A 27,068-nucleotide genomic window follows, 5' to 3' on the forward strand; every position below is an offset into this window, starting at 1 on the left:
TTACACAGAGGGTGGTTCGCATGTAGAGGAAGTGGGTACAATTACAATGTTGAAAAGACATTTGGATGGATATATGAATAGGAAAGGTTTGGAGGGATATGTGCCAGGAGCAGGCAGGTGGGACTAGTTTAGTTTGGGATTATGTTCAGCGCACACTGGTTGGACTAAAGGATCTGTTTCTGTGCTGTTGACTCTATGACTATGACTCTATAAGCAAGGTGCTAATGGGAGGAAAGATCTCGTAACAGTCTCTCTAACAAGGGACAAAGTATTTGACAAACTGATGGAACTAAATGCAGACTAGTCACAGGATAGGATACCTGCACCACTTGCCATCCTTACCTGGCGTGGACGACATATGACTTCAGACCCACAGAGATGTGGTTGACTCTTAATTTCCTTCTAGGCAATAAATGCTGGCTTAGGTTTCAAAGGCTTTAAAGAAAGTGGCTACAGAGAGAGTGGTCAAGATATTCCAGAATTCATTGGATTCTGGGAAGATTCCAACAGACTGGACAACTGTTGATTATAGAACTGGAAACAGGACACACTGACCCCCTGAACAGCATCCCCACTCAGACTCACCCCTACACTATAACTCTGAATTACTATCGCTAATCCACATAACCTTTTTTGATTCTTTCAGGGGATATGGCATCACTGGCTAGGCCAGTATTTATTGCCTAGAGGGCAATTAAGAGTCAACCACATTTCTGTGGGTCTGGAGTCAAATATTGCCCACGCCAGGTAAGGATGGCAATTACCTTTCCTTTGCTGATGATACAAAAGCAAGTGGGAGGATTAGATTAGATTCCCTACAATGTGGAAACAGGCCCTTCAGCCCAACCAGTCCACACCGACCCGCCGAAGAGTAGCCGACCCAGACTCATTTCCCTCTGACTAATTGACCTAACATTATGGGGCAATTTAGCATGGCCGATTCATCTGATCTGCATATCTTTGGACTGTGGGAGGAAACTGGAGCACCCGGAGGAAACCCACACAAACATAGGGAGAATGTGCAAACTCCACACAGACAGTCACCCAAGGCTGGAATCGAACCTGGGACCCTGGTGCTGTGAGGCAACAGTGCTAATCACTGAGCCACCCCAAAAACTGCAGACACTGGAAATTTAGGTTAGATTCCCTACAGCGTGGAAACAGGCCCTTCGGTCCAACCAGTCCACACTGACCCTCCGAAGAGTAACCCACCCAGACCCATCTCCCTCATGCACCTAGCATTATGGGCAATTTAGCCCAGCCAATTCACCTAACCTGCACATCTTTTGACTGTGGGAGGAAACCGGAGCATCTGGAGGAAACCCACACAGACACAGGGAGAATGTGCAAACTCCACACAAACAGTTGCCCAAGTCTGGGGTCGAACCTGGGACACGAGAGCTGTGAGAGAGCAGTGCTAACTACTGAGCCACCGTGCCACCCAACATTGGATATAAGGAATCTGCAAGGAGTTATGGACAGGTTGAGTTAGTGCGTGAAAATGTGGCAGTCAGAATTTAATACAGCAAAGTATGAGATCAGGCACTTTAGTAGGAAGACTCAAAAGACACGGTACTGCTTAAATGTTGACAGAATACAAACCTTGCAGCACAGAGGAATCCAGGTGCCCTTGCGCATGAAACACAAAAGGTTAGCATGCAAGTGCAGCCTGTAATTAAGCAGTTGAGTAAAACTTTGGCCTTTATTGCTCGGATGTTGGATATTAAAAATAGAGGCAACTTCTTACAACTGCATGCATAAAGCTGCCTTAGTCTCAGGAGACTATAGAATTGCTCAGTAATTAAAGAGAGAGAGAGAGAGAGAAAGCGAGAGACACTGCTTGCGGTGGTTTAACCTGAAGGCCATCACACCTCAGTGAGGGGCAGTTTTGAGAAGGTGGGACCTTCATTGTGGCCTCATTTTATATTGATTTGTCACATGTACCAAAATACAGTGAAAAGTATTGCTTTGCATTCTATCCAGACAAATCATAACTTAAATAAATTCATCAGGGTATTAGAGCAGAAGATGGAACATATTGTTACAGCTACAGGGAAGCTGGTGACAAAGATCAACTGGGGCAGCATGGTGGCTCAGTGGTTAGTGCTGCTGCCTCACAGCACCAGGGACAGGGGTTCAATTCCATCCTTAAGCAACTAAGTTTGCATATCCTCCCCATGTCTGCATAGGTTTCCTCCCACAGTCCAAAGATGTGCAGGTTAGATGGATTGGCCATTCTAAATTACCCACAGTCTCCAGGGATGTGCAGTCTAGGTCAATTAGCCATGCTAAATTACCCATTGTGTCCAGGCATGTGTTGGATAGATGGCTTAGCCATGGAAAATGCAAAGGTTACAGGGATAAGATGGGAAGTGTGTCTGGGTGAGATGCTCTTTGGGGAATCAGTGTTCATCCATTGGGCTGAATGGCCTGCTCCCACACTGTAGAGATTCTATAAAATCTAATATATGAGAGATCCATTCCTAAGTCTGATAAGAAGAATGGGAATTGAACACTGCCTGTAGAGCATTGGGGAGTGCTGTGTACAGGTATGGGGCCTGCATTTTTATGAACGGAGTTGTACAGGGATTGCAGCCAGTAGGAAAGAGAGTTCCTTGGCTGAATCCTGGGATAGAGGTAAAAACAATGACTGCAAATGCTGGAAACCAGATTCTGGATCAGTGGTGCTGGAAGAGCACAGCAATTCAGGATACAGGAGTCGCCTTCTTAGGAACAGCCAAACAGATCCATTCCTAACAAGAAATGGAAAGCGTTTACTCAGAGAGTAGTAGGGGTGTGGAATGGCCTGCCTGCAACAGTATAGACTCACCAACTTTAAGGGCATTTAAATGGTCATTAGATAGATATATGGATGAAAATGGAATAGTGTAGGTTAGATGGGCTTCAGATTGGTTTGGATCAGAGTAGTGCTGGAAAAACACAGCGGGTCAGGCAGGAAAATATCCTGGTTCTCGGATACTGTCTGACCTGCTGTGCTTTTCCAGCACAACTCTGATCTAACCTCCGGTTTCCAGCATCTGCAGTACTCACTTTTGCCTTTCAGATTGGTTTGACAGGGCAGCACTACATCGAGGGCCAAAGGGCCTGTACTGCGCTGTAATGTTCTATTTACAGTCACGGCAGAATGAGTGACAAATCGCCTCTCTGGTGAGAGTTTATCAATACTAAGGGCAGAATCGTCAGTTTCAGTGTAATTTCCTCTGGGGCTGCACATTCAGAGGTGAGTCTACTCATGCCTGACGTGATTCTGGTCCAGTAGTGATTTGTCACTGTTTTGCTATGAATCCTGTTGTCAAGGGGAACAGCCCATGTTGTAGGGAAGAGCCCACGTCACAGACAAGTTTAAAGACACCCGCTCAGTGTAACTCTCACTCTCTTACTTTCACTCTTCTGCAGTGCTGGGGGCGGTGTCATCAACCACCAGGGAAAACGTGTTCGATCCCGAGGAGCCTGGCCGCACAAGGTAAATATTTTTGCTCCCGGGAATGCCTGCACCTTTCAGAGTCTGGATGTGCTTCCTTCATATTGCAGTTGGAGGTTTAGTCCAGGCTGCACGCTGTTCAAAGTTGCTGGGAAATCCAGGCAGCGCCGTGATAAGCCCTGCCACTATCCTCTGTCCGTGCAAATACTTGGGGCGGCACGGTGGCACAGTGGTTAGCACTGCTGTCTCACACAGAGACCCGGGTTCAATTCCCACCTCAGGCGACTGTCTGTGTGGAGTTAGCATGTTCTGCCCGTGTCTGGGTGGGTTTCCTCCGGGTGCTCCGGTTTCCTCCCACCGTCACAAAGATATGCCGGTCAGGGTGAATGAGCCATGCTAAATTGCCCGTAGTGTTAGGTAGGGGGTAAATGTAGGGGTATGGGTGGGTGGCGGGTCGGTGTGGGTTTGTTGGGCTGAAGGACCTGTTTCCGTAATGTAATGTAAAGTTTTGGCAGGAGCCGGACTGGGCGGTGATTTTGCTTTCTTCCACGATGCAAGTTTGATATTTTGAATTAAATTCTGTGACTGGAATGGTAGAAAACTTCCCGCTTGCCCTCACCCTCAACGTTGGCTGGCATCCATTCGGGCCATCAGGCGAGGGCAGTGAGACTAAACTGTGATGCCTGCTTTTGCCGAATAGCCGTCTGCCCATGTCAAACTTGCAGACATGATGTGGAGGTGCCGGTGTTGGACTGAGGTGGACAAAGTTAAAAATCACACAAAAGATTACAGTGTCATGCATGGAACTGATACGATATATTGAATATACCTAGATTTCTAATCCACCTAGCCTACAGATCCCTGGACACTATGGGACAATTTAGCATGGCCAATCCATCCTAACCTGCACATCTTTGGAATGTGGGAGGATTTAGGAGCACCCAGAGGGAACAGTGTAGGTTTGTTCAATATATTGTTTGCATGATCTTTTACTATAAATATGTCCTATGACCCTGCTCCACAGCTACCTGGCGAAGGAGAATCACTCCAAAAGCTAGTACATCCAAATAAACCTGTTGGACCATAACCTAGTCTTGTGTGATTTCTAACTTGCAGAGCCTCCACATGGGGCATACGCCCACCTCTGGGCATCACACTCTAGGAATGAGAGGGAGAAGAGAAGTGTGTTATGGGGTTGAGGTCCCTCAGTTATGTAGGAAGATTGTAAAAGTGAAAACAAAAACAGAAATTGCTGGAAAAGGTTCAGCAGGTCTGACAGCATCTATGGAGAGAAATCAGAGTTAACGTTTCTGGTCTGGTAACTCTTCTTCAGAACTGATGGTAGCTAACAAAACGTTTTATCTGATTTGATTTATTCCTGTCATGTGTTCCAAGGTACAGTGGAAAGTGTTGTCTAAATGTGATTTACAGGCAGGTGGTACCATACAAGTGCATTAGGGAACAGAGGAGAAAGTGAGGTCTGCAGATGCTGGAGATCAAAGTTGAAACTTTATTGCTGGAACAGCACAGCAGGTCAGGCAGCATCCAGGGAACAGGAGATTCGACGTTTCGGGCACAGGCCCTTCTTCAGGAATGAGCAGAGAGTGTTCAGCAGGAGAAGATAAAAGGTAGGGAGGAGGGACTTGGAGGAGGGGAGTTGGAAATGTGATAGGTGGAAAGAGGTCAAGGTGAGGGTGATAGGTCGGAGTAGGGTGGAGGCGGAGAGGTCAAGAAGAAGACTGCAGGTCAGGAAGGCGGTGCCGGGCTGGAAGGATCCGGCTGAGACAAGGTGGGGGGAGGGGGGATGAAGAAACTGGTGAAGTCCAAGTTCATCCCCTGCGGTTGGAGGGTTCCCAGTCGGAAGATAAGACGCTCCTCCTCCGACCGTCGGGTTGTTGTGGTTTGGCGGTGGATGAGTCCAATGACCTGCATATCCTCGGTGGAGTGGGAGGGGGAGTTGAAATGCTGTGCCACAGGTTGGTTGGGTTGGTTCGTCCGGGTGGCCCAGAGGTGCTCCCTGAATCGCTCCGCAAGTAGGCGGCCTGTCTCCCCAATATAGAGGAGGCCACACCGGCTGCAGCGGATGCAGTAGATGATGTGGGTGGAGGTGCAGGTGAATCTGTGGCGGATATGGAAGTTTCCTTTGGGGCCTTGGAGAGAAGTGAGGGGGGAGGTGTGGGCGCAAGTGTTGCACCTCCTGCGGTTGCAAGGGAAGGTGCCGGGAGTGGTGGTTGGGTCGGTGGGGGGTGTGGATCTGACAAGGGAGTCGCGGAGGGAGTGGTCTCTACGGAAAGCTGATAGGGGAGGGGAGGGAAATATATCCTTGGTGCTGGGGTCTGTTTGGAGGTGGCGGAAGTGACGGCGGATGATGCGCTGTACATGGAGATTGGTGGGGTGGTAGGTGAGGACCAGTGGGGTTCTGTCCTGGTGGCGGTTGGAGGGGCGGGGCTCAAGGGCGGAGGAGCGGGAAGTGGAGGAGATGCGGTGGAGGGCACCGTCGACCACGTCGGGGGGGAATTTGCGGTCCTTGAAGAAGGAGGCCATCTGTGTTGTACGTATTTTGAACTGGTCCTCCTGGGAGCAGATGCGGCGGAGACGAAGGAATTGGGAGAATGGGATGGCGTTTTTACAGGGGGCAGGATGGGAGGAGGTGTAGTCCAGGTAGCTGTGGGAGTCGGTAGGTTTGTAGTAGAATGCTGTGCTGTTCCAGCAATAAAGTTTCACATTAGGGAACAGAACAGAGTGCAGGATATAATGTTACAGCCACAGAGAAGGTGTAGAAAGATATTAACATTAACATTAAAAAATAGGAGAAACTGAGGATTGCAGATGCTGGAGATCAGAGTCAAAAAGTGTGGTGCTGGAAAAGCACAGCAGATCAGGCAGCATTCGAGGAGCAGGAGAATCAACGTTTTGGGCATATGCCCTTCATCAGGAATGTGATGAACATTCCTGATGAAGGGCTTAGGCCGGAAACTTCAACTCTACTGCTCCTCGGATGCTGCCTGACCTACTGTGCTTTTCCAGCACCACACTTTTTGATTAACATTAAAGAGATCCATTCAAAACTCTGACAACAGCAGGGAAGAAGCTGTTCTTGAATCTGTTTGTATGTGTATGCAAACGTTTATATCTGCTACCCAATGGAGATTGTTGTAAGAGAGTATAACCTGGGTGGGAGGGGTCTTCGATTATGTTGCTTGCATTCCCAATGCAGCAGGAAGTATAGATGAAGTCAATGGACGGGGCGGTTGGTTTGTGTGATCGACTGGGCTGTGTTTATGACTCTCTGTAGTTTTGTTCAGTCTTGGGACAAGCCTTTATCATACTACGCCGTGATGCATCCGCATAGGATACTTTCTATGGTGCATCTAGAAACATCTGTAAGTGTCTTTATGGATGTGCTGAATTTCCTTAGCCTCTTGAGGAAGTAGAGATGTTGATGTGCTTTTATGACCACATGTAGAAGATAGGGTGGGAGGAGGGCATAACGAGTAAACAATAGATGGAGATAGAAGGAGAGAGAAGGACAATTGGACAGACAAGGGAGTGAAAAGTGGTCAACTGAGGAGAATGATTAGCTGCTAATGGGGTCCATTAGTGGCTAACAATGGGTTGTGTGTAATAGCAGACCATGTGATCACAAGGCCTGATGTGTGTTGGGGGGGGGTAAGGACATGGGAGAAGGTGCCTCAAGCCCCAAACTTATTGAATTCAGTATTAAGTCCATAAGGCTGTAGAGTTGCCAAGCGGAAAATAGGATTCTGTTCGTCCAGTGTGCACTGAACTTCGCTGGAGAATTGCAGCAAGCCTGAGACAGAGATGTTGGCAAGGGAACAGGGTGGGGTGTTAAAATGGCAGGCAACTGGAAGCTCAGGGTCATTATTATGGACAGAACGTAGGTGGCCTGTGAAGTGGTCACCCCGTCTACGCTTCACTTTCCCAGTGCAGAGGACACCACATTGTGAGCAGCGAATTCAGTAGACTAGATTGTATGGAGTGCGGGTAAAGTGCTGCTTCACCTCAAAGGTATTTTTGGGGCCTTGGATACTGAGGAGGGTGGTAGTACACATTCTGTGGTTGCAGGAGAAGGTACTGTGTGCCTGTGGGGGATTTGGTGGGAGTGAAGGAGAGTGGACCATGGTGTCCAGAGGGAATGCTCCGTGTGGAAGGTAACAGAGGGAAGGGAGGGGAGGGGAAGGGAATATGTGCCTGATGGTGGCATCCTGCTGGAGGTAGCAGAAATGGCAGCTAATCACCCATGTTGTCCCTCAGTTATGTCGGAAGTTTGGAAATATTGGAACTGTTTGCTCAGATACCAGACATTTGAGAGGAGGTTTGACAGCAGTGCTCAAAATCATGAATGCTGTGGACAGAGTAAGCAGGCAGAGACAGCCCCTGATGGTGGAAGGACCTGAGGACATAAATTTAAGATCATTGGCAGAAAAAGAAACAGAAAGGTGAGGAGAAATGTTTCCGCACAGTGTGTGATAGAGATTAGGAATGGTCTGCCTAGGTGCGGCAAACACAAGTTCAATCTAAGCTTTCAAGAAGGAATTGGATTGGAAAAGGAAGCATCTGCAGGACTATGGGGAGAAGGCCACGGAACGACACCAGGCACATTGCTCCTGCAGAGAGCTAGCACAGACTGGATGGGCTGGATGGCCTCCTCCAGAGCTATAATCATTCATTTTCAAGGTTCGCATATGTAAAATGAACTCTTGGGAAAGTTTCTATTGATTAATGTTCGTCAACCCATTTAATTATTATCATTCTTTATTCCCATACTTTGCATTTCTTTCTCAAAGGGGTTTATGAGCAAAGTGAACAATGCTGCGAAAGATCTCTCAATTCAGCTTTTTTGTTCTGTGGGGACGACTGGCATTAAGTGGTAAGTCATCAATATCTTAATTTCAAGGAATATGATGTGATTTTTTTTCAGTGTTTACGCGCAGCTGGTATGAACTCAACCAGAGAAATCACCTCTTGTGCATTACAGACCCAGAGACTTGTGCATTGGTCTACTTCACAGCTTGTTTCTACTGGGACAGGTCACAGATGCAGTAGATTGAGGGCTGTCACTCTGTCCAAAAGACTTGCCTCCTCTTGCTAGTGTATCAGAAGGCCTTTCACTACATTGTGACTACCCCCTTCCAGAGCTACCTAGTTTCGAAGAGGGCATTGATCGGACCCTCCCTGTGCCTCAAATATATGTAAATATTAGTATTGTATGTGTAAGAGAGGTCTTTGGTTTTATGGCTAGAGACAAAGTCCAATGTTTTGGTTATTTACTTAATATGCAACATATAGAACTGAACTGCTTTTGTGACAAGGAATACAGTATATTCAAAGAGAATTTTTATGAATGCACTATATTCTTGAAATAAATGTTTGTCCTGGAGTTTCTGGCTCAGACAGAACATAGAACATTACAGCACAGTACAGACCCTTCAGCCCTCAATATTGTGCTGACCTGTGAAACCCATCTAACCTACACTATTCCATTCTCGTCCATATGTCTATCCAATGACCATTTAAACACCCTTAAAGTTGGTGAGTCTACTGCGGTTGTAGGGAAGCCATTACATTGCCCCTACTACTCTCTGAGTAACAAAGCTACCTCTGACATCTGTCCTATATCTACCATCCTTCAATTTAAAGCAGTGTCCCCTTGTGCTAACCATCACGATCCGAGAATAAAGGCTCTCACTGTCCACCCTATCTAACCCTGTGATTATCTTATATGTCTCAATTAAATCACCTCTCAATCGTCTTCTGTCTAACGAAAACAGCCTCAAGTTCTTCAGCCTTTCCTCGTAAGACCTTCCCTCCATACTAGGCAACATCCTAGTAAATCTCCTCTGAACCCTTTCTAAGGCTTCCACATCCTTCCTGCAATGCGGTGACCAGAACTGGAAGCAATACTTCAAGTGCAGCTGCACCGGAGTTTTGTACAGCTACAGCATGACCTCATGGTTCTGAAACTCAATCCCTTTACCCATAACAGCTAACATACCTGTATGCCTTCTTAACAACCATATCAGGAGAAAGTGAGGACTGCAGATGCTGGAGATCAGAGCTGAAAATGTGTTGCTGGAAAAGCGCAGCAGGTCAGGCTTATGCCCGAAACGTCGATTCTCCTGTTCCTTGGATGCTGCCTGACCTGCGCTTTTCCAGCAACACATTTTCAGCTAACAACCCTATCAACCTGGGTCGCAACTTTTAGGGCTCTATGTACCTGGACACTGAGATCTCTCTGCTCATCTACACTACAAAGGATCTTACCATTAGCCAAGTACTCTGCATTCCTGTTATTCCTTCCAAAGTGAATCATCTCACACTTTTCCGCATTAAACTCCATTTGCCACCTCTCAGCCCAGCTGTATAGCTTATCTGTGTAGATGTAGGGACTCGACTCATTGCATCATAAGACCCCAGTACCTTCTGTACTATAGACATGCTCTAATTCAATCTGCAGGTAGTGGATTGTAACTTACTGGGAACATTGATTAAAACTCTTTTTTTGGCCAACAATGCTCCATGGTCTGCACCTGACAAATAGTAAGAACTAAAGCATGAATATTTATGGATTAGAACATCCTTTCTTAGATTAGAAATTTAAGTCAACTCATGCTAGTAATGACTCAAAGCACATTTCTCCTCTTTGATCTGACTCATTGTTTCCAATTATTCCTTCCACCCTGATTGACCTGAGTTTATCTTTTCAAAACGTGTGGTGCTGGAAAAGCACAGCTGGGCAGGCGGCATCCGAGGAGCAGGAGAGTCGACGTTTTGAGCATAAGCACGTTCCTGATGAAGAGCTTATGCTTCAAACTTCAACTCTCCTGCTCCTCAGATGCTGCCTGACCTGCTGTGCTTTTCCAGCACCCCAGTCTCGACTCTGATCTCCAGCATCTGCAGTCCTCACTTTCTCCTAAATTTATCTTTGTCATGATTCCCCATTAATTGACTTGAGCTGGTCCCTTTCGAGAGGGCGTCCCGCTTCTGAGAGCTGTCAGCCAGCAGCTCAGGCGACTCCTGAAAAAATAAGTTAGGAATCCTTTCAGGTCTCTATTTAACTGACCCTCTGAAAAGCATCCCTCCCAGATCCACTCCCCCACAGGCAGCTTTGAACCCTGGTTCACCCACCTAACCTGCCTAACTCTGGATATTACAGGCAATCCATCTAACCTGCACATCTTTGGAAGAAACTGGAGCACCCAGAGGAAACCCACACAGACACAGGGAGAACATGCAAACTCGACACAGGCAGTTGCCCAAGGCTGGAATCAAACCCAAGTCCCTGATGCCATGAGGCCACAGTGCTAACCACTGTGCCACCATGCCACCCCTCAGCAGCAGAGTCAGTTTTATCTTTTAAACATGTGAATGTGTATTCAGCAAAGCTCCCCACAACCCCCCAATGCAATTGAAGGAGACCATCAATAGTTTACAACTCTGTGGTTGAGTAATCTCTATTAGTACTGTTTGTATTTGTGCACATGCAGTTTGTTTTGAAGTGGGGGTTGGTTAGAGTTGGTAAACTCTGCAGGGGGTGATACTTTGGATAAATCCAGGAATTGTGGTGAGGACTTGCAGATAGCAGAGCTGGGAGGCCAGGGTCAGCAAGATGAAAGGGGTGTTTACTGCTTTGTTAAGCACAGCATGTCGAAACAGGTGAGACCTCAGCTAGCTCCACAGCTCACGATAAAAATCTTAGTGGTAACTGAAGGGAGTCCTTAAATACCAACCTTGGCCCATGAGTTTACTGCCCATACGATACCTCTCCTGTAAATGCAGGGCGTTTTATTACCAATGCTGCTGAGCGTTTTCCGGTTCTCTATCAGATTTGCCAACATTTTGTTCATCCTCTCTTTTATTTACAGAAAGATTCAAAGTCCTAACGCCTAAAGAGCACGTAGTAGCTATCCTTAACCAAGCTGTGGTGCTGGAATGCAGTTTCACTGTGTCTGAAGAGTTACCTTTGGGAAACGTGGTTATCACCTGGCAGCGTGATGAGAACAGGGAGGTTGTCCATAGTTACTATTATGGGAAAGACCAGCTGAGCAAGCAGAATCCTCATTACTCCGGCAAAACGAGTTTATTCCCGGAAGAGTTTAAAAATGGAAATGCTTCCCTGAGACTAGAAGGAGTAAACCCAGAGCACAGTGGGGAGTACCTGTGTTATGTTGGCAATGCACGTAAAGGAGATAACGGAACAATTACTGTTGTTCTTGCAGGTAAATAGAGATAACATGTTTCTTTTCTTCTCACATCTTACTTGAAAGTACTGTTTCATGTAGGGGGTGGCACAGTGGCTCGGTGGTCAGCATTACTGCCTCACTGTGCCATGGACCCAGGTTCACTTTCATCCTCAGGCGATGTCTATGTAAAATTTGCACATCTCCTCTGTGTCTGTTTGTTTCCTCTGGGCACTCTGGTTTCCTCCCACAGTCCAAAGATGCGCAGGTAAGTTGGATTGGCCATGCTAAATTACCTGTAGAGACCAGGTATGTGCAGGCTAGTTGGATTAGCCATGGGAAATGCAGAGTTAAGAGATAGGGTGAGGGTCAGGGTCTGGATTGGATACTCTTCGGAGGGTCAGTGCAGACCTGATGGGCTCAAAAGCCACTTTCTATGCTTTGGAGTTTGTGTCACCAGCAAACCATCCTCCTTGTTTACAAATTACAAATTAGTAACAGGCCATTGTAGTGCAATCCAATCTCACTTCAATATTTTCTAATCAGTCTATTTCAAGATGTTCTGACACACCTCACGATGACACTTGAACTTAGGCCATCCGGCTCAGAGGTTGGGACACTCCCACTGCACCATAAGAGCCCTTGTAATTTTGCTTTATTGTCCAAACAAAAGTTCATTTCAGGTTCATCGCTCGTCCATTCAAACATTTTGTATAATATAAAGTAATGTTAAAATTGAAGCTCGAGGTATAGAGAACGAGAGAACTTTAATTAAACTATTTTAAAACTACTCCAATGCATTCAAATAAGCAACCAAGTGAGCCCCACCCTGAGTACACATCCTCATCCTGATCCTGTTAAAAGTTCTTTTAGAGAAGGGAGTGAACAAATAAGTTCAGAAATTGATTTGTTCAGCATTTGAGGGACTGTAGAGGTTTCCATGAATACTTCCAAAAGTAATACAAAGCATGATTCTCATTGTTCACAACAATTTTTACTTTTATCAAAATAATTCAAGATCAGATCAAGCAATATCTCCCCATCAAATAGTGTTAGCAGGTTCTATAACTCTCTGGCCCATTATTTTATATTTACCTAAGACTGGGCAAATCATTGATTACAAAAGTTGGCAAGTTATGTTACAGCTGCATAACACTTTAGTTATGCCACATTTGGAATATTGCATGCAGTGCTACTCACACACTCCTGAAGGACATGGATGTTTTGAAAAAAGGCACAGAAAAGGTTTACCAGGATATTGCCTGGTTTGGGCGTTTTTTGTTATGAGGAGAGGTTGGATAAACTTGGATTGTTTTCACTGGAAAGACAGAGGCTGAGGGACAACTTGACAGAGGTCTCCAATGTTATGAGAGGCATAGATAAGGCTGCATAGCTTGGAATGGAGTGCCAGTGGAGATGGTGGAAACAGGCACGTTAGCAACATGTGAGGAGTATTTTGGTAGACGCGTGAATGGGAGGTGAACAGAGGGATAGAAACCAAGTATAGGCAATAAATAGCGGGTCTAAATAAAGATTGGGAATTAGTGTAGGCTTGGTGGGTCGAAGAGCCTGTTCCTGTGCTGTACTGTACTTTGTATCTAAAAATACTCTCAGTTACAGAAATACAGGAAGCATGCCTCTTGGTTACCACATCTGTGTACATTCAGCAGAGATTTCAGATGCAAGCATGGCTAATATGAACTACAACTCGTAGAATCCCAATGGTGCAGATAGAAGTCATTCGACCCACTGAGTCTGCACCAACCCTCTGAAGAGCATCCCACCCAGGCCCATTACTGTGTTTTTCCCATGACTAACCCACCTAGCTTGCACATCTTTGAACTGTGGGAAGAAACCCAGACTGACATGGGGAGAATGTGCAAACTCCATACAGCTAGACACAGCTGGAATCAAACTTGAATCCCTGGCACTGTGAGGCAGCAGTACGAACTGCTGAAGATGGTTTATCTACCTAAGGTTTTTCATGATCATTTCTCCTACCTTTCACCTGAGCCAAAAGCTGTGTGCTTGTTACACAACACACAAAGAATGTTGCTTCATCTTGGAACCAAATCTACAGTCCTCGAGTTGGGTGAGGATTTGACTGCCAGGGACCGTGAAGGTAACTTACTTAGTTCATCCAGACCTTGCTCAGAATAAACCCATCAGGATTCCTGCCAGAATAAGGGGAAATGATACACACTGAATGAGTAACGTTTGTAGTGGTTTTACCCTATCTCACCATTGAGGTATGGTGTATGCAGAGTCACCCATGTGTGGTCAGATTCGATTACAGCCAGAATCCATCTCACCCTTTGGAGGTGGGCTCTGGATTGAAATGACATTAACTTCCTTCTGCATGAGCCAGTGCAACATCATTATTAATAGCATCGTGATGTTTGTACACTGCCTTTTGGAATGGCCCTGAGATATTTATTACTGAGGAAATAATTGACTATTTGAATTTCACAGCATTCTACAATGAGCCAAGGTTAATCATCAAGCAAGAACCATGTGGCACCAGTTTAATGTTTGAGTCCACCGGCTACCCTAACGCTGATATTTCTTGGTATATCGGAGACAACAAAGATGTTTCCTTTTTGTCCAACACTTCCTACCAGCAAGATGCTGATGGTTTGTACACAGTCCAAAGTGTTGTGGAAATCAACAACCTGAAGTGCAATACAATCTGTACTTTTGTTTTAAGAAATGCTGTGGTCAATCAAACCATCTCGAGGAGTTTTACTTTGATAACTGAAGGTAAGATTTTGTTTCCTCTTTCCTCACCAATTTTCTGTTTCCCCTGAAGTTAGGAGACTGTGATAACACTCTGCATATCATTGTCTGGGTGTACATTAATAGTGGGTGTTTTGCAAAAGGATCTGTCTCGAAAACGTCAGACCTTTTTTCACAAACGTGGGATTGCAGAGTTGGTCACGAGGGGCAGGAAAATCAACACTTTGGGCAGAAGCCCTTCATCAGGAATGAGGCTCATTCCTGATGAAGGGCTTTGGCCCGAAACATTGGTTTTCCTGCTCCTTGGATGCTGCCTGACCTGCTGTGCTTTTCCAGCATGACTCTAATCTTGACTCTAATCGCCAGCATCTGCAGTACCTACTTTCACCAGGGTACATAGGTCAATTGTCATATTGGTACTGCTGTTCCAGCTTTTAGCACCTGATGTAGCATATGTTGAGCACATAGACAGATCTAGGAAGCCACTGGAGGATTTAAGCAGTACGTAAGATATCTTTTGCGATGTATATTGGGTTAGGACACCACCCCCCCAATATCAGATCAAAGAATCAAAATGTATGATGCCCCACGTTGTCACCCCTTCATGTTTATCTCCTAGTCCCATATTATGTTTTGTAATTAATAATAAACCAGATTTGGTGAACAATCTAATGATTCATGACTATTAGCTGAATAGCAATCATAAGATTCTCAAATTCAACCATGTAGCATCCTTACACAGTACATGTCATCCTGGAAGCATCCCAGCAGATAGGTTTATGGCTTTGGAGCTGCTTGCATCATCAACCATAATTATTATTAAGCCCAATGTTATGGACACACATTGAGTCACAATTCATTATTTTGGAAAATTGGTCTACAAAACAAAAAAGAAAGGGCAATTTGCCTCTGTGGTACATTTAATATCAGTTGGAGTAGTTAAATAACTTGATGAATCTCATCATTTTAATGCTAACTAACCACTAATTCAAAATTAGTGCAGGCTCTTTATGAAGAGGAATTAAAAGCAACATACTGCAGATGCTTTCAATCTGAAATAAAAGCAAAGTGCTGGAGAAAGTAGCCAAGCCTGGTAGTCAGGATTTGGAGATGCTGGTGTTGGACTGAGGTGTACAAAGTTAAAAATCACACAACACCAGTTATGTAACTTTTTAAAAAAGTTTAGTGATTTACATATGAAAGAACTGAAAACAGCATGATCATTCTAAAAGATGAGAGACTTAACAAACAATCCAGGTCTTTTTCAATATATAATTTCAGTTACATCACACTGTAAACTTTTGCTGTAAATTCTGTGTCTTACAATTTTATTCTCCACAATCACCTGGTGAAGGAGCAGCGCTCTGAAAGCTAGTGCTTCCAAATAATCTTGTTGGACTATAACCTGGTGTTGTGTGATTTTTAACCAAGCCTGGTATCATCTGTGGACAGAGAGAAATCATATCAAACTCAAAACATTATCTTGGTTTCTCCCTCCTTAGGTGCTGCTAGACTTACTGACTTCCTGCCTCTATTTATGATATATTCTTATTTATATGATTCCTTATATTCAATTAATAAAACTCTCCTTTTTCCATTTTTTAAATTTCTGTTTTTAGGATGTGAAACGTCGATGTCAAAACCGCACTATATAAATCTCACAAATTATATTGTTGGCAGTATATTAATGATAATCTCACTGGCTGTACTATTATGTCTCTATAAATATTTTAAATCTAACAAACAACTTAGAAGTCATTGTTCCAAGTTCACTGTGAGATCACTGCAACACCCACAATAAGCTGATGGTGGTCGTAACTGATCTCTGCTGGAGTGTGTGTCGATCTGCACAGTGTTTTGCTGGTTGCATGTGGGGGAGCATGTTTCGAATGTTTCATTCCGGTTACTGTGTCTGAATAGTTGTAATATTGACCAGCAGTCCCCATGCAGAGGCTGCAAGGAATCCATCTGTCATGAAGTTCTTGCAACACAGAAAGAAGCTGATTAGCCCATCAAATCTGCACCGGCTCATATGGCCATGCTTATTAATCCTTGAAGGTTCGCATTTATAAGGAGATGCTTGTAATGATGGATACAGTCGAGCATGTGGAAGAGCACTCTGTGCCTGCATGGGAAGGAGAGCAAGAGGAGTGTTTGGTGATTTGTTGTGGATCAAACCTTTAAAAAGTGTGCTCGTGATGAAAAAGCTATGACATACTGATCTGTCATTTCTAGATGCTGAATGTTTGGAAATTTTACCTGAGTATTAGTTAAAATCTGAATATTGTTATCAATTTTGCTCCTTACATTTCAATTTAATTCAGCAATAAAATTGTTAATCAATACATGTACAACGACTGAAGTGAATGGGGGGTGCAGAATACCATTTGGTTTAGCAAGATTCACAGTTATTTCAGTTTTTATTTGGATTAACAATGCTGAACCAGTACTACCCTCTCAGGCACATTGTCACCAAAACCTTGTAATCTATGTCAAAGCCAAAGTGCTTGCCACTAACCTTAAAAGCTGTCTGTCTGGCATGGCTTTGCCTTCTGTTCAGAACAGTTTAAACCTGAACAGATGACTCTTCATCTAGATTCGAAAAGTTAGCTTGCTTTCTCTCCATGGATGCTGCCTGACCTATTGTGCTCTCCAGCATTTCTTGTTTTCAGTACAGATTCCAGCATCTGCAGTAATTTGCTCCTGCATTGAGTTTAAATCTAGTGACAAGTCAAGGGGTACAAGCAAGAGGCTGGAAGCAGCAATGAAGTCAGCAAATAAATGCACGCGGAGAGCCTCACACAATTAACATACAATGAGGATGCTGAAATCATGTTTAGTTTAAATTTTCAGATACCAAAATTGCGACTAAATTAAAATTTAATAAATAAACTAAATGTAAATATTTCAATAAAGGGAAAAGTATATTTTTAAATGAGTGCATTTTCTTGTGCGGAGAAATTTTATATTTCAGAATACAAAATTAGCTTTTCAGGACCACTGAGGCTAATTATGAATTAGCTGAATGGGATGTTGTTCTGACACTACTAAGTAACTTTTTTATTGGCTTTCCTCTGCACAAACAAAGGATTACAGCAACCTTTCAATCTGCTGTAAGATTCATTAGAGTAGTAACGCTCACATCTCAACAGCTACTTGTGCATGCAAAGCTAATCTTGTTCTGTAATGTTGCTCACTGAATACTTTTTCTGTCACTTCCAATATATCCCACATAACTCATGATTCACAGCAACTCTCAAGAGTGTTGCAGGAAGCATCTACAAGGCACAAGTCAGGAGTCTGATGGAATACTTGCCTGAATGAGTGCAGCTCCACCAACATTTAAGAAGCTTGACACTGTTCAGGACAAAGCAGCCCACTTGATTGTCACTACGTCCACAAATGACCATTCACTCCACCACTGATGCTGAGTACTGCAGAAATTCACTAACCATCCTTAGACAGTTCACTTCCATCTAGAAGGACAAAGGCAACAGATACAGGGAACACCAACTCCTGGAAGTTCTCCTCCAAGCCACTCATCAGCCTGATTTGGAAATATATCACCATTCCTTCACTGTTGCTGAGTCCAAAATCCTCCCTAAGGGAGTCATGGGTCTACCTACAGCACATGGACTGCAGTTCACTACCACCTTCTCAAGAGCAACTAGGGACAGGCAATGCCCATGTCCCATGAATGAATTTTTCAAAAAAAGATTGTGATGTTTTGGGCCCAATCAATGAACATTTTTATTTTTTGTTAGCGCCTCCTCTTCAATACCTCTTCCAATCAGCTAAGGAACTCTCATTATTGAACTATGCTTTTTGTGTCTCAAGTCATTGCTTACCATTCTGACTGCCAGATCTCCTGTAGTTAGCCCTCACCCATTGGGGTGGCATTGTTAAACATAACTACAATGATAAGCAATAACTTGAGAGTCGGAGAGCATAGGCCAAGCCAGATAAGGATGGCAGTATCTTTCCCTAAAGGACATTAGTGAACCAGGTGGGCTTTTCCCCTGATAATCAACAATGGATTAATGGTCATCATTACACTCTTAATTACAGATTTTTATTGAATTCAAATTCCACACTCTACTGTGTCTGGATTCAAACCCAAAGTATTACCTCTGGCTTAATAATCCAGTGATAATTACCATTGGGCCATTACCTCCATCAGGTACAGGCATCACTAACATCATTATGTCATATTCTCTTTTGCACACGCTCAGTAGCTACACTTGGAGTAAAAGGTATGCTTCCCTTAGCAGTTCTCATTTCAGACAGGCATGTTTCTGCCACTATTTTTGTGTAATTTGTTCATTGTGGGCATCATTGGTTGGGCCAGCATTTATTGCCCATTCCTAATTGGGCAGTCAAGAGTAAAATACATTGTTGTGGTTCTGGAGTTACATACAGGCCAGGCTGTGTAAGGACAACAAACTTTTGGAACATAGGAAGAGGAATAGGCCATTCACCCCCTTGAGCCTGTTCTATCATTCATTGAGATCATAGCTGATCTGTGGCCTAACTACATGCACCTGCCATTGTCCCATGTCCCCTAATATCTTTGCCTAACAAAGCATTATCTATCTCAGATTTAAAATGAACATATGATCCTGCATCCATAGCAATTTGTGGAAGAGATTTCCCAACATCTACCACCCTTTGTAGACGTGTTTCCTAACCTCTCTCCTGAACAGTCTGGCCCTCATTCTCAGACTGTGTCCCCTAATTCTAGAAACTCCAACTACTGAAAATGGTTTCCCTACCCTGTCTTTTCCCATTAACATCTTGAAGACATGACTACTTATCCAGAACCCAAACCAATGTTCAAGGGAAATGGTTTCAAATCCCTCTATGGCAGATGGTGAAATCTGAGTTCAATAAAAACCTGGAATAATGAGCTCGCCTAATGGAAACCATGTCATAAAAACCCATCTGCTTCATTAATGTACTTGAGGGCATTAGAAAACTGGAGTACAAGAACATACTGCAGAAGGCATGCTGCAGTTGGACAACATTGGGTTGACCCTATGTGGAGAACGATCAGCAGAACTGGGCACCACACCTTAGGAAGGATATATTGGTCTTAGAGGTTGAAGTCTTCAATCAAATCATCCCGTAACCTTCTAAACTGTAAAGAAAGCAGCCCTAATTTGTATCATCTCTCCTGTTAACCCTGAAATTCAGGTATCAATCTTGTAAATCTACTCTTTACTCCTTCTAAGACCAATGCTTCCTAAGTTGTGGTGCCCAGTCAACTTCACATGGGGCCAAGCCAAGGTTTGTCCAACTGCAGTACATTCTTATATTCCAGTGTTTTAATGCCCTCAAGCACATTAATGAAGCAGATGGGTTTTTAATGGCATGATTTGCAATAGGCTAGCTCACAATTCCAAATTTTTACTGAATTCAAATCTCATCATCTGCCACAGCTGGATTTGAAAGCATATCCCCCAGAACATTGGCATAGGGTTCTGGATATTGAGTCCAGTGACATAACCATTTCTCCAGCACCTGCCCGTGTGTGGAGGCTCTGAGAAGATTTGAGTGCCACATTCCAACTCTGCTGTTTTATGGGAGGTATGGATAAAAGGAAAGAGTGATAAACAAGCAGATAGTTATGACCACAGCCTCGGTGAGGCTGTTGGCATCATTTTGTTTCTTTTCAGGCTATTTTAATATATTCCTCAGTAGCTGGATCAATGCTAACCATTCAAACCAAGTTTTTGTCTTCATCTTATGGTATAGTGGACAGAGAAGAAGGTTACCTCAGATTACAATGGGATCTTGATCAGATGAGCCAATTGGGTGAGAAGTGGCAGATGGAGTTTAATTTAGATAAATGCGAGGTGCTGCATTTTGGGAAAGCAAATCTTAGCAGAACGTATACACTTAATGGTAAGGTCCTAGGGAGTATTGCTGAACAAAGAGACCTTGGAGTGCAGGTTCATAGTTCCTTGAAAGTAGAGTCACAGGTAGATAGGATACTGAAGAAGGTGTTTGGTATGCTTTCCTTTATTGGTCAGAGTGTTGAGTATAGGAGTTGGGAGGTCATGTTGCGGCTGTACAGAACATTGGTTAGGCCACTGTTGGAATATTGTGTACAATTCTGGTCTCCTTCCTATCGGAAGAATGTTGTGAAACATGAAAGGGTTCAGAAAAGATTTACAAGAATGGTGCCAGGGTTGGAGGATTGAGCAATAGGGAGAGGCTGAATAGGCTGGGGCTGTTTTCCCTGGAATGTCAGAGGCTGAGGGGTTACTTTATTGAGGTTTATAAAATCATGAGGGGCATGGATAAGATAAATAGACAAAGTCTTTTCCCTGGGGTGGAAGTGTCCAGAACGAGAGGCATAGGTTTGGGTGAGAGGGGAAGATATAAAAGGGACCTAAGAGGAACTTTTTCACGCAGTGGGTGATATGTGTATGGAATGAGGTGCCAGAGGATGTGGTGGAGGCTGGTACAATTGCAATATTTAAGAGGCATTTGGATGGGTATATGAATAGGAAGGGTTTGGAGGGATATGGGCCGGGTGCTGGCAAGTGGGACTAGGTTAGGTTAGGATATGTGGTTTGACCGAAAGGTCTGTCTCCCTACTGTACATCTCTATGACTCTATGCTTGTATTCGCAATTTATATCCACCCAACCAACATTCCCTACCACACACACCCCCCCCCACCTCCACCACCACCTCCATAGCCCCACCCCTCTTGTTTCCAGGACAATGTTAAATATCTATTTGAGTTACCAAGCACTAAGAGTATGCGACATTAGAAACACCAAACACACATAGAGTGAAAGGTTTTGAATTAAGTCTAAATACAGAGGGAAAGGAACTATAGAGAAGGAAAGAGCAAGATTTCCAGTGTCTGCAGTTTAACGTTTTCATTCTTATCATCCCGGTGCCTGGCTTATGCCTTACTTCAAAATCATATATTTGCAGCTTGTTGACGGACTCATTTCCATTGCACATGGTCTGTTCTGGCACAGTGGGTTTGGTTTGAAACTCATGAATTATGGCCAGACCGGGATTCATGCATACTGATAGTCCTGCCAATGCTGGACCTTTGGTACGTCCGAGGTACAAGATTTTGGAAAGCCAACATGAGCTTGCAATGGAATTGGGATCTATGATAGGCTCTACCATGGAGCACCACTTGCTGAGATATATATCTTTCAGGATACATAATGGTCATCAGTCGGTATTGTGTTGATTTTTGCATTGAATGTGCCATTCTGCGTTTTCAGGACATATAATATTACTGGTCATAAAAGCTTCTGATTGCTTTATACTGTTGACATGATGGGTAAGGTTAATGTTATGGTAAACTTGGTCATCTTCTGAAATTTGCATTTCACTTGGTTATCTCTGAACCTCATAGATGAGTTTGTATATGTGCAGCTTTTTAACACTTCCCTTGCTACCAGTGTACTATCTTGTTAGTCACCTGTGTTTTGCTCTGGGGTCTGAATTAGCCTTTAAACCCAGATGGAGGTGCATGCCCCAATGTCCCTTGGTGCCGCCTGCTTTCAAGATATTAAGAAAAGCTAGACAGATCTTTAGTAGGTGCAGCAAATCAGATCTGATACGGAGTTGATTGGTTCAGTGTGTTTTGCTGACAGTCGTAAAGTGTTGGCTACATCAGAAACATGTGGTAGTGTTGGCCTGTCATGATGGCTTCCCACTTGTGTCTATCCTCCAGTATAATATCAATCATAGGGCTCTTTTCCTTCCCCAGGAGAGCCTTACTGAAAGCTTTAATTGCTGTGGAAACCATAACTAACTCAATAAGCCAGTCTGACAGTAGCCCTTCAGAAATATAGCACTCATATCTTTGATGTGGCATCTTTCGACCAACACGTCAATAGACTCTTGGGGTTACTTTCAGTATGAGTTTGAGTCTGTTAGTCCTGAGGTTAATTTTTTCCTTGAGCTGGTCTCAGAAAACTTTTCAGATCTTTCTGATCACTGGTGGATAGGTAAGACCTATTAATACTGCAAAACCCCTCCGTGCCAATTGCAAACAATATTTTGTGGGATCATCTATTGCCCAATTTGTAAAAAACAAATTTCATGTGCTTTTTGAACAATCATAATTCAGTAAAGGTGGCACTAGATGCCCTGTCCATAATTAAATGTTTGCCTTCTATTTCTCTTTGCAGATCATTACCTTCCTTTAAGCAGTAAAATACAATGCAATGTTTATTTCTTTCACTGGTTTGCTTCATTTTCCTTCTCTTTTTCCCTCTTCTGCTTCTCTTTCACTCTCTTTTTTCCTGTTGCAATACCTTTCCTGCTCTTGATCATTCTAAAAAGGTCACTTTGAGAACTACAGGCTTGTATTTTAAAAATTCCAGGTTTACAGTTGCAAGTTTCTGCCTATAAGTGGCATTCATGCCAACTAAGGAGTGGCATTCATGCCAAATAAGGAGTGATAACATCACATGTGGGTTCCTTCTACTTTCATGGAAGAACCCAGCAAGCCTGGCAGCATCAGGAGGTGGAGAAGTCGATGTTTTAGGTGTAACCCTTCTTCAGGACTGGGGATGGGTGTACCGGGAGCTGCAGATAAAGGGGGTGGCGGGGGTAGGGTAGTGCCGTGGGGATAGGTGAAGACAGGTAGAGGGTAAGACTTGGTTGGTTAATGGGAGGAATGAATCCGGTTGGTGGCAGGGAGGAGTGGAAGGGAAAGGGAGGGGCTAGGAATGGAGTCGGGGCATGAGGAGGGAGGTTATTTGAAATTGGAGAACTCAATGTTGATTCCTCTGGGCTGTAGGCTGCCCAGGCGGAAGATGAGGTGCCAACCGGAGCTCCCAGTTACTGCCCATTTTAATTCCCCTTCCCACTCCCTTTCAGACATGACCATCCTTGGCCTCCTCCATTGCCACAACAAACCAAACCACAAATTGTAGGAACAACACCTCCATCTAATGCCTGGGCAGCCTAAAGCCCGGAGGACTCAACATTGAGTTCTCCAATTTCAAATAGCTACCTTTGTCATCTGCTGACTCCATTCCCAGTCCCTCCCCATCCCTTCCACTCCTCCCTGCCACCAACCGGATTCATTCCTCCCATTGACCAACCAGGTCGTACCCTCTTCCTGTCATCACCTATCCCCACTTCACCACCTTGTCCCTGCCACCCCCTTTATCTGTAGTTCCCCTCACACCCACCCCCCAGTCCTGAAGACAAGTTACACCCAAAATGTCAACTTCTCCACCTCTGATGCTGCCTGATTTGTTGTGTTCTTCCAGTCTCCTGCCTGACTACTTTGGATTCCAGCATCTGCAGTTTTTTTTTTGTCTCCCTCTACAATTTGGAGAAAGATAATGGAGATAACCAGTTAATGTCTTGTCAGAGGTAAACTGTCTTAATGCAGAAAACCACTTTGTTGAAAATTTTAAAGGTGCATTTTCTTTTTGGAGCACTTTAGATTTGTGCTTTCAGGGTTATTTGATTGCCAGAAGAAGTGTCTTTTTTTTTAATGAAGCCTTTAATCTTTCTTGTATTTGTAACTTTAGCTCTTTTAGTGTTAAGTACGGGTAAGCTTAAAAAGTCCTTGAAGGAAATGGTACTTTAATCTAAAATAAATTAATTCTGTCTTCTGGCTGGTCATGGATCTAACTATAGGTCTACACTCACTGAACCTAATACTGCCCATTACCTGAATTCTCTGATGTCCAGAGCTGCTATTCAGTCAGTCTTCAATTAGTTTTTCAACTACCTGCACCCAAGTGGCATTGGAGTCATTTTTTAAAATAGACAGCCATCACTGCTAACCATGGTAGGGATTTTGCCTCTGGCATGGTATTTTACCAGATGCCATATTGCATACATTATTTATTGAAACATAGCATCTAGGACGTCATTGACATGGTACTGAATCCGACAGATCTTTATTAAAGTTATTAATTATATACAAATTTTACATTCACGGGCACATGAGTGCTGGGCTAATATTAAGCCATTAGGTTACACAGAACACCACATTTCTATTGGTGTGACATGATTCAAGTGAACCCTAGTAAAATGGTGCTTATACCCTTCTGCACCCTTATACACTCAAGTCGTATCCTATGAGACAGGGGCAATATCATTAGCATGTCTTATTGAAATGCTGAGACATAACACAAAATAGATTCCATTTGTTTGAACGTCTGTTAAAGGATAGATCAGTCGATAGATTTGTTACAAAATTGCAGTAACTATTACAACAGGGAAACATTGCTACACTTCTTAACACTGCAAATTCTAAGTTCGGCTGACAATGGCTGCTGGTGACATGTTCTACATCCTAGTTACTCAATCATTAGCATGTTCCCTTTTGATGTGCCATTACAACAGAGTAATGAGCACCTAATTGAGGTACCATTTGATTTGTCGGTTGATTCAGTTGAGGAAAGAAGTAACAGATGACTATGCTACAAATGCAATGTCAAACACTGAGTAAACATGCAAGACCTGTTAGAGGGGGGCTACACTATTGAAAACAACTTAATATGTCACTCATAACACTTGATGCTTTTAATCTGTAAAAATATTTTAGTTCCCTACTTTCTTGGCACTGCATTCTCTGGCAGTATAGGGTGGAGATGAATTCTGGGCATGATAGGATCCTCCTGGTCCCCACCCCACCAGCCTCCGCATCCAAATAATTGTGAGGACTCTACTTCTGTCACCTCCAACAACCAGATACATTATCCCTTCCCTCCCCTGTCAGCATTCTGCAGGGATTGTTCCCTCTGCGACACACTGGGTTCACTCCTCCTCCATTCCCAACATGTCACACCCACCCAGCACCTTCCCATAAAATCCCAGAAGAGCTATACTTCCCTGTTTACCTCCTCTCTCTCATAATCCAAGGCTCCAGACATACCTTGTAGGTGAGGCAGCAATTTACTTCACTCAATGTAATTTACTATATTCACTGTTCATAATGTTGTCTCCTGTACAGTGGGGAGACGAAGCACAGACTGGGTGAATATTTTGCAAAATGCCTACATTCTATCTGCAAAAATGACCCTGTGCTTCCAGTTGCTCACCACTTCAACATACCGCCATGTTCCCTGGCTAATGTTTCTGGTGCTGCAGTATTCCAGTGAGCCTCAGTGCAAGCTTAAAGAACAATGTCTCATTTTTCACTTAAAGACCCTTGAAACTCTAGGATTCAACATCAAGTTCACTGAATTAAGAGCCTGATTCCATCCTCCCATGTTTTTACCCACACCATACCCAGTCCTGTTAACAGCATGGGTTGTTTTTGGCACAGTTATCCATTAGCAGGTACTCCTAGAAGCATTGTCACATTGTATGGCTTCTATTCAGTATAGCTGACCCATTTTCTCTTACTCTTAGCTCTTATTATCACTTTTTCAGCTTTTCTGTCCTGGCCTGCTATGCATTATCTCCTTCTTTACCTACCCCATTCATATTTCTATCTCTCTGATCTCCATTTCCACCTATCCACTACCCCTCCTCCCCCACATACTTTCAGCAGAAATACCATTTTTACCTGGCTGCGAACAGTTCTGATGATGAGTCACCAGACTCAAAATATTAACTCTGCTTTCCTCACACTGTGCTGCCAGACCTGCTGCATTTTTGCAGCAATTTCTTTTTGTGTTTCATGAATTCTGGTGGGCATTTTGACAAAATATGACCGCTGGCCCTCCGCCATACAATCGTTAAAAGACCCTGAAGAAAAGGCCTATTTAGGATAGTTAGGATTTAACTCTTCACAAACTAACTCAGGAAGGTGACTCATAGTCAGTGAGAGGGGCCTTCAGGACCAGGAATCACTTGTGCATGAACCAGCTGGAATGGTAACAATGGGGTAAATGATTATTCAGGCTGGTGTGGTATGATTAGGAGAAAGTGAGGACTGCAGATGCTGGAGATCAGAGCTTAAAAATGTGTTGCTGGAAAAGCGCAGCAGGTCAGGCAGCATCAAAGGAGAAGGAGAATCAATGTTTCGGGCATAAGCCCTTCTTCAGTAATGAAGAAAGTGTGTCCAGCAGGCTAAGATAAAAGGTAGGGAGGAGGGACTTGGGGGAGGGGCGTTGGGAATACGATAGGTGGAAGGAGGTTAAGGTGAGGGTGATAGGTCGGAGAGGGTGTGGGAGCGGAGAGGTCGGGAAGAAGATTGCAGGTCAAGAAGGCAATGCTGAGCCTGAGGGCTGGGACTGAGAAAAGGTGGGGGAGGGGAAATGAGGAAGCTGGAGAAATACGCATTCATCCCCTGTGGCTGGAGGGTTCCTAGGCGGAAGATGAGTCGCTCTTCCTCCAGGCGTCGTGTTGCCATGGTCTGGCGATGGAGGAGGCCAAGGACGTGCACGTCCTTGGCGGAGTGGGGCGGGGAGTTAAAGTGTTCAGCCACGGGGTGGTTGGGTTGGTTGGTGCGGGTGTCCCAGAGGTGTTCTCTGAAACGTTCCGCAAGTAGGCGGCCTGTCTCCCCAATATGGAGGAGGCCACATCGGGTGCAGCAGATGCAGTAAATGATGTGTGTGGAGGTGCAGGTGAATTTCTGATGGATATTGAAGGATCCCTTGGGGCCTTGGAGGGAAGTGAGGGGGGAGGTGTGGCGCAAGTTTTGCATTTTTTGCGGTTGCAGGGGAAGGTGCCGGGAGTGAAGGTTGGGTTGGTGGGGGGTGTGGACCTGACCAGGGAGTCGCGGAGGGAGTG

General features: G+C 44.2%; 1 protein-coding gene across 2 annotated transcripts in view; it reads left to right on the forward strand.

Moving 5' to 3' along the window:
- Positions 1-3,361: 3,361 nt before the first annotated feature.
- Positions 3,362-27,068, forward strand: part of LOC122546538 (CD276 antigen-like) — a 43,697-nt gene continuing 19,990 nt past the window's right edge. The window contains exons 1-5 of one of the 2 annotated variants that reach the window (XM_087976765.1): positions 3,362-3,484; positions 8,251-8,333; positions 11,329-11,682; positions 14,116-14,403; positions 15,999-16,724. In XM_087976765.1, the coding sequence (XP_087832891.1) occupies positions 8,273-8,333; positions 11,329-11,682; positions 14,116-14,403; positions 15,999-16,180 (885 nt within the window). In that variant the 5' untranslated portion in view covers positions 3,362-3,484; positions 8,251-8,272 and the 3' untranslated portion in view covers positions 16,181-16,724. Of the gene's footprint in view, positions 3,485-8,250; positions 8,334-11,328; positions 11,683-14,115; positions 14,404-15,998; positions 16,725-27,068 lie in introns of those variants that run through there. The other variant, XM_087976766.1, reaches the window with a different exon arrangement.

Source organism: Chiloscyllium plagiosum, unplaced genomic scaffold, assembly GCF_037043375.1.
Source record: "Chiloscyllium plagiosum isolate Xiang-an unplaced genomic scaffold, Cpla_swu_hap1 HiC_scaffold_30, whole genome shotgun sequence".
NCBI classification, from domain to species: domain Eukaryota; kingdom Metazoa; phylum Chordata; class Chondrichthyes; order Orectolobiformes; family Hemiscylliidae; genus Chiloscyllium; species Chiloscyllium plagiosum.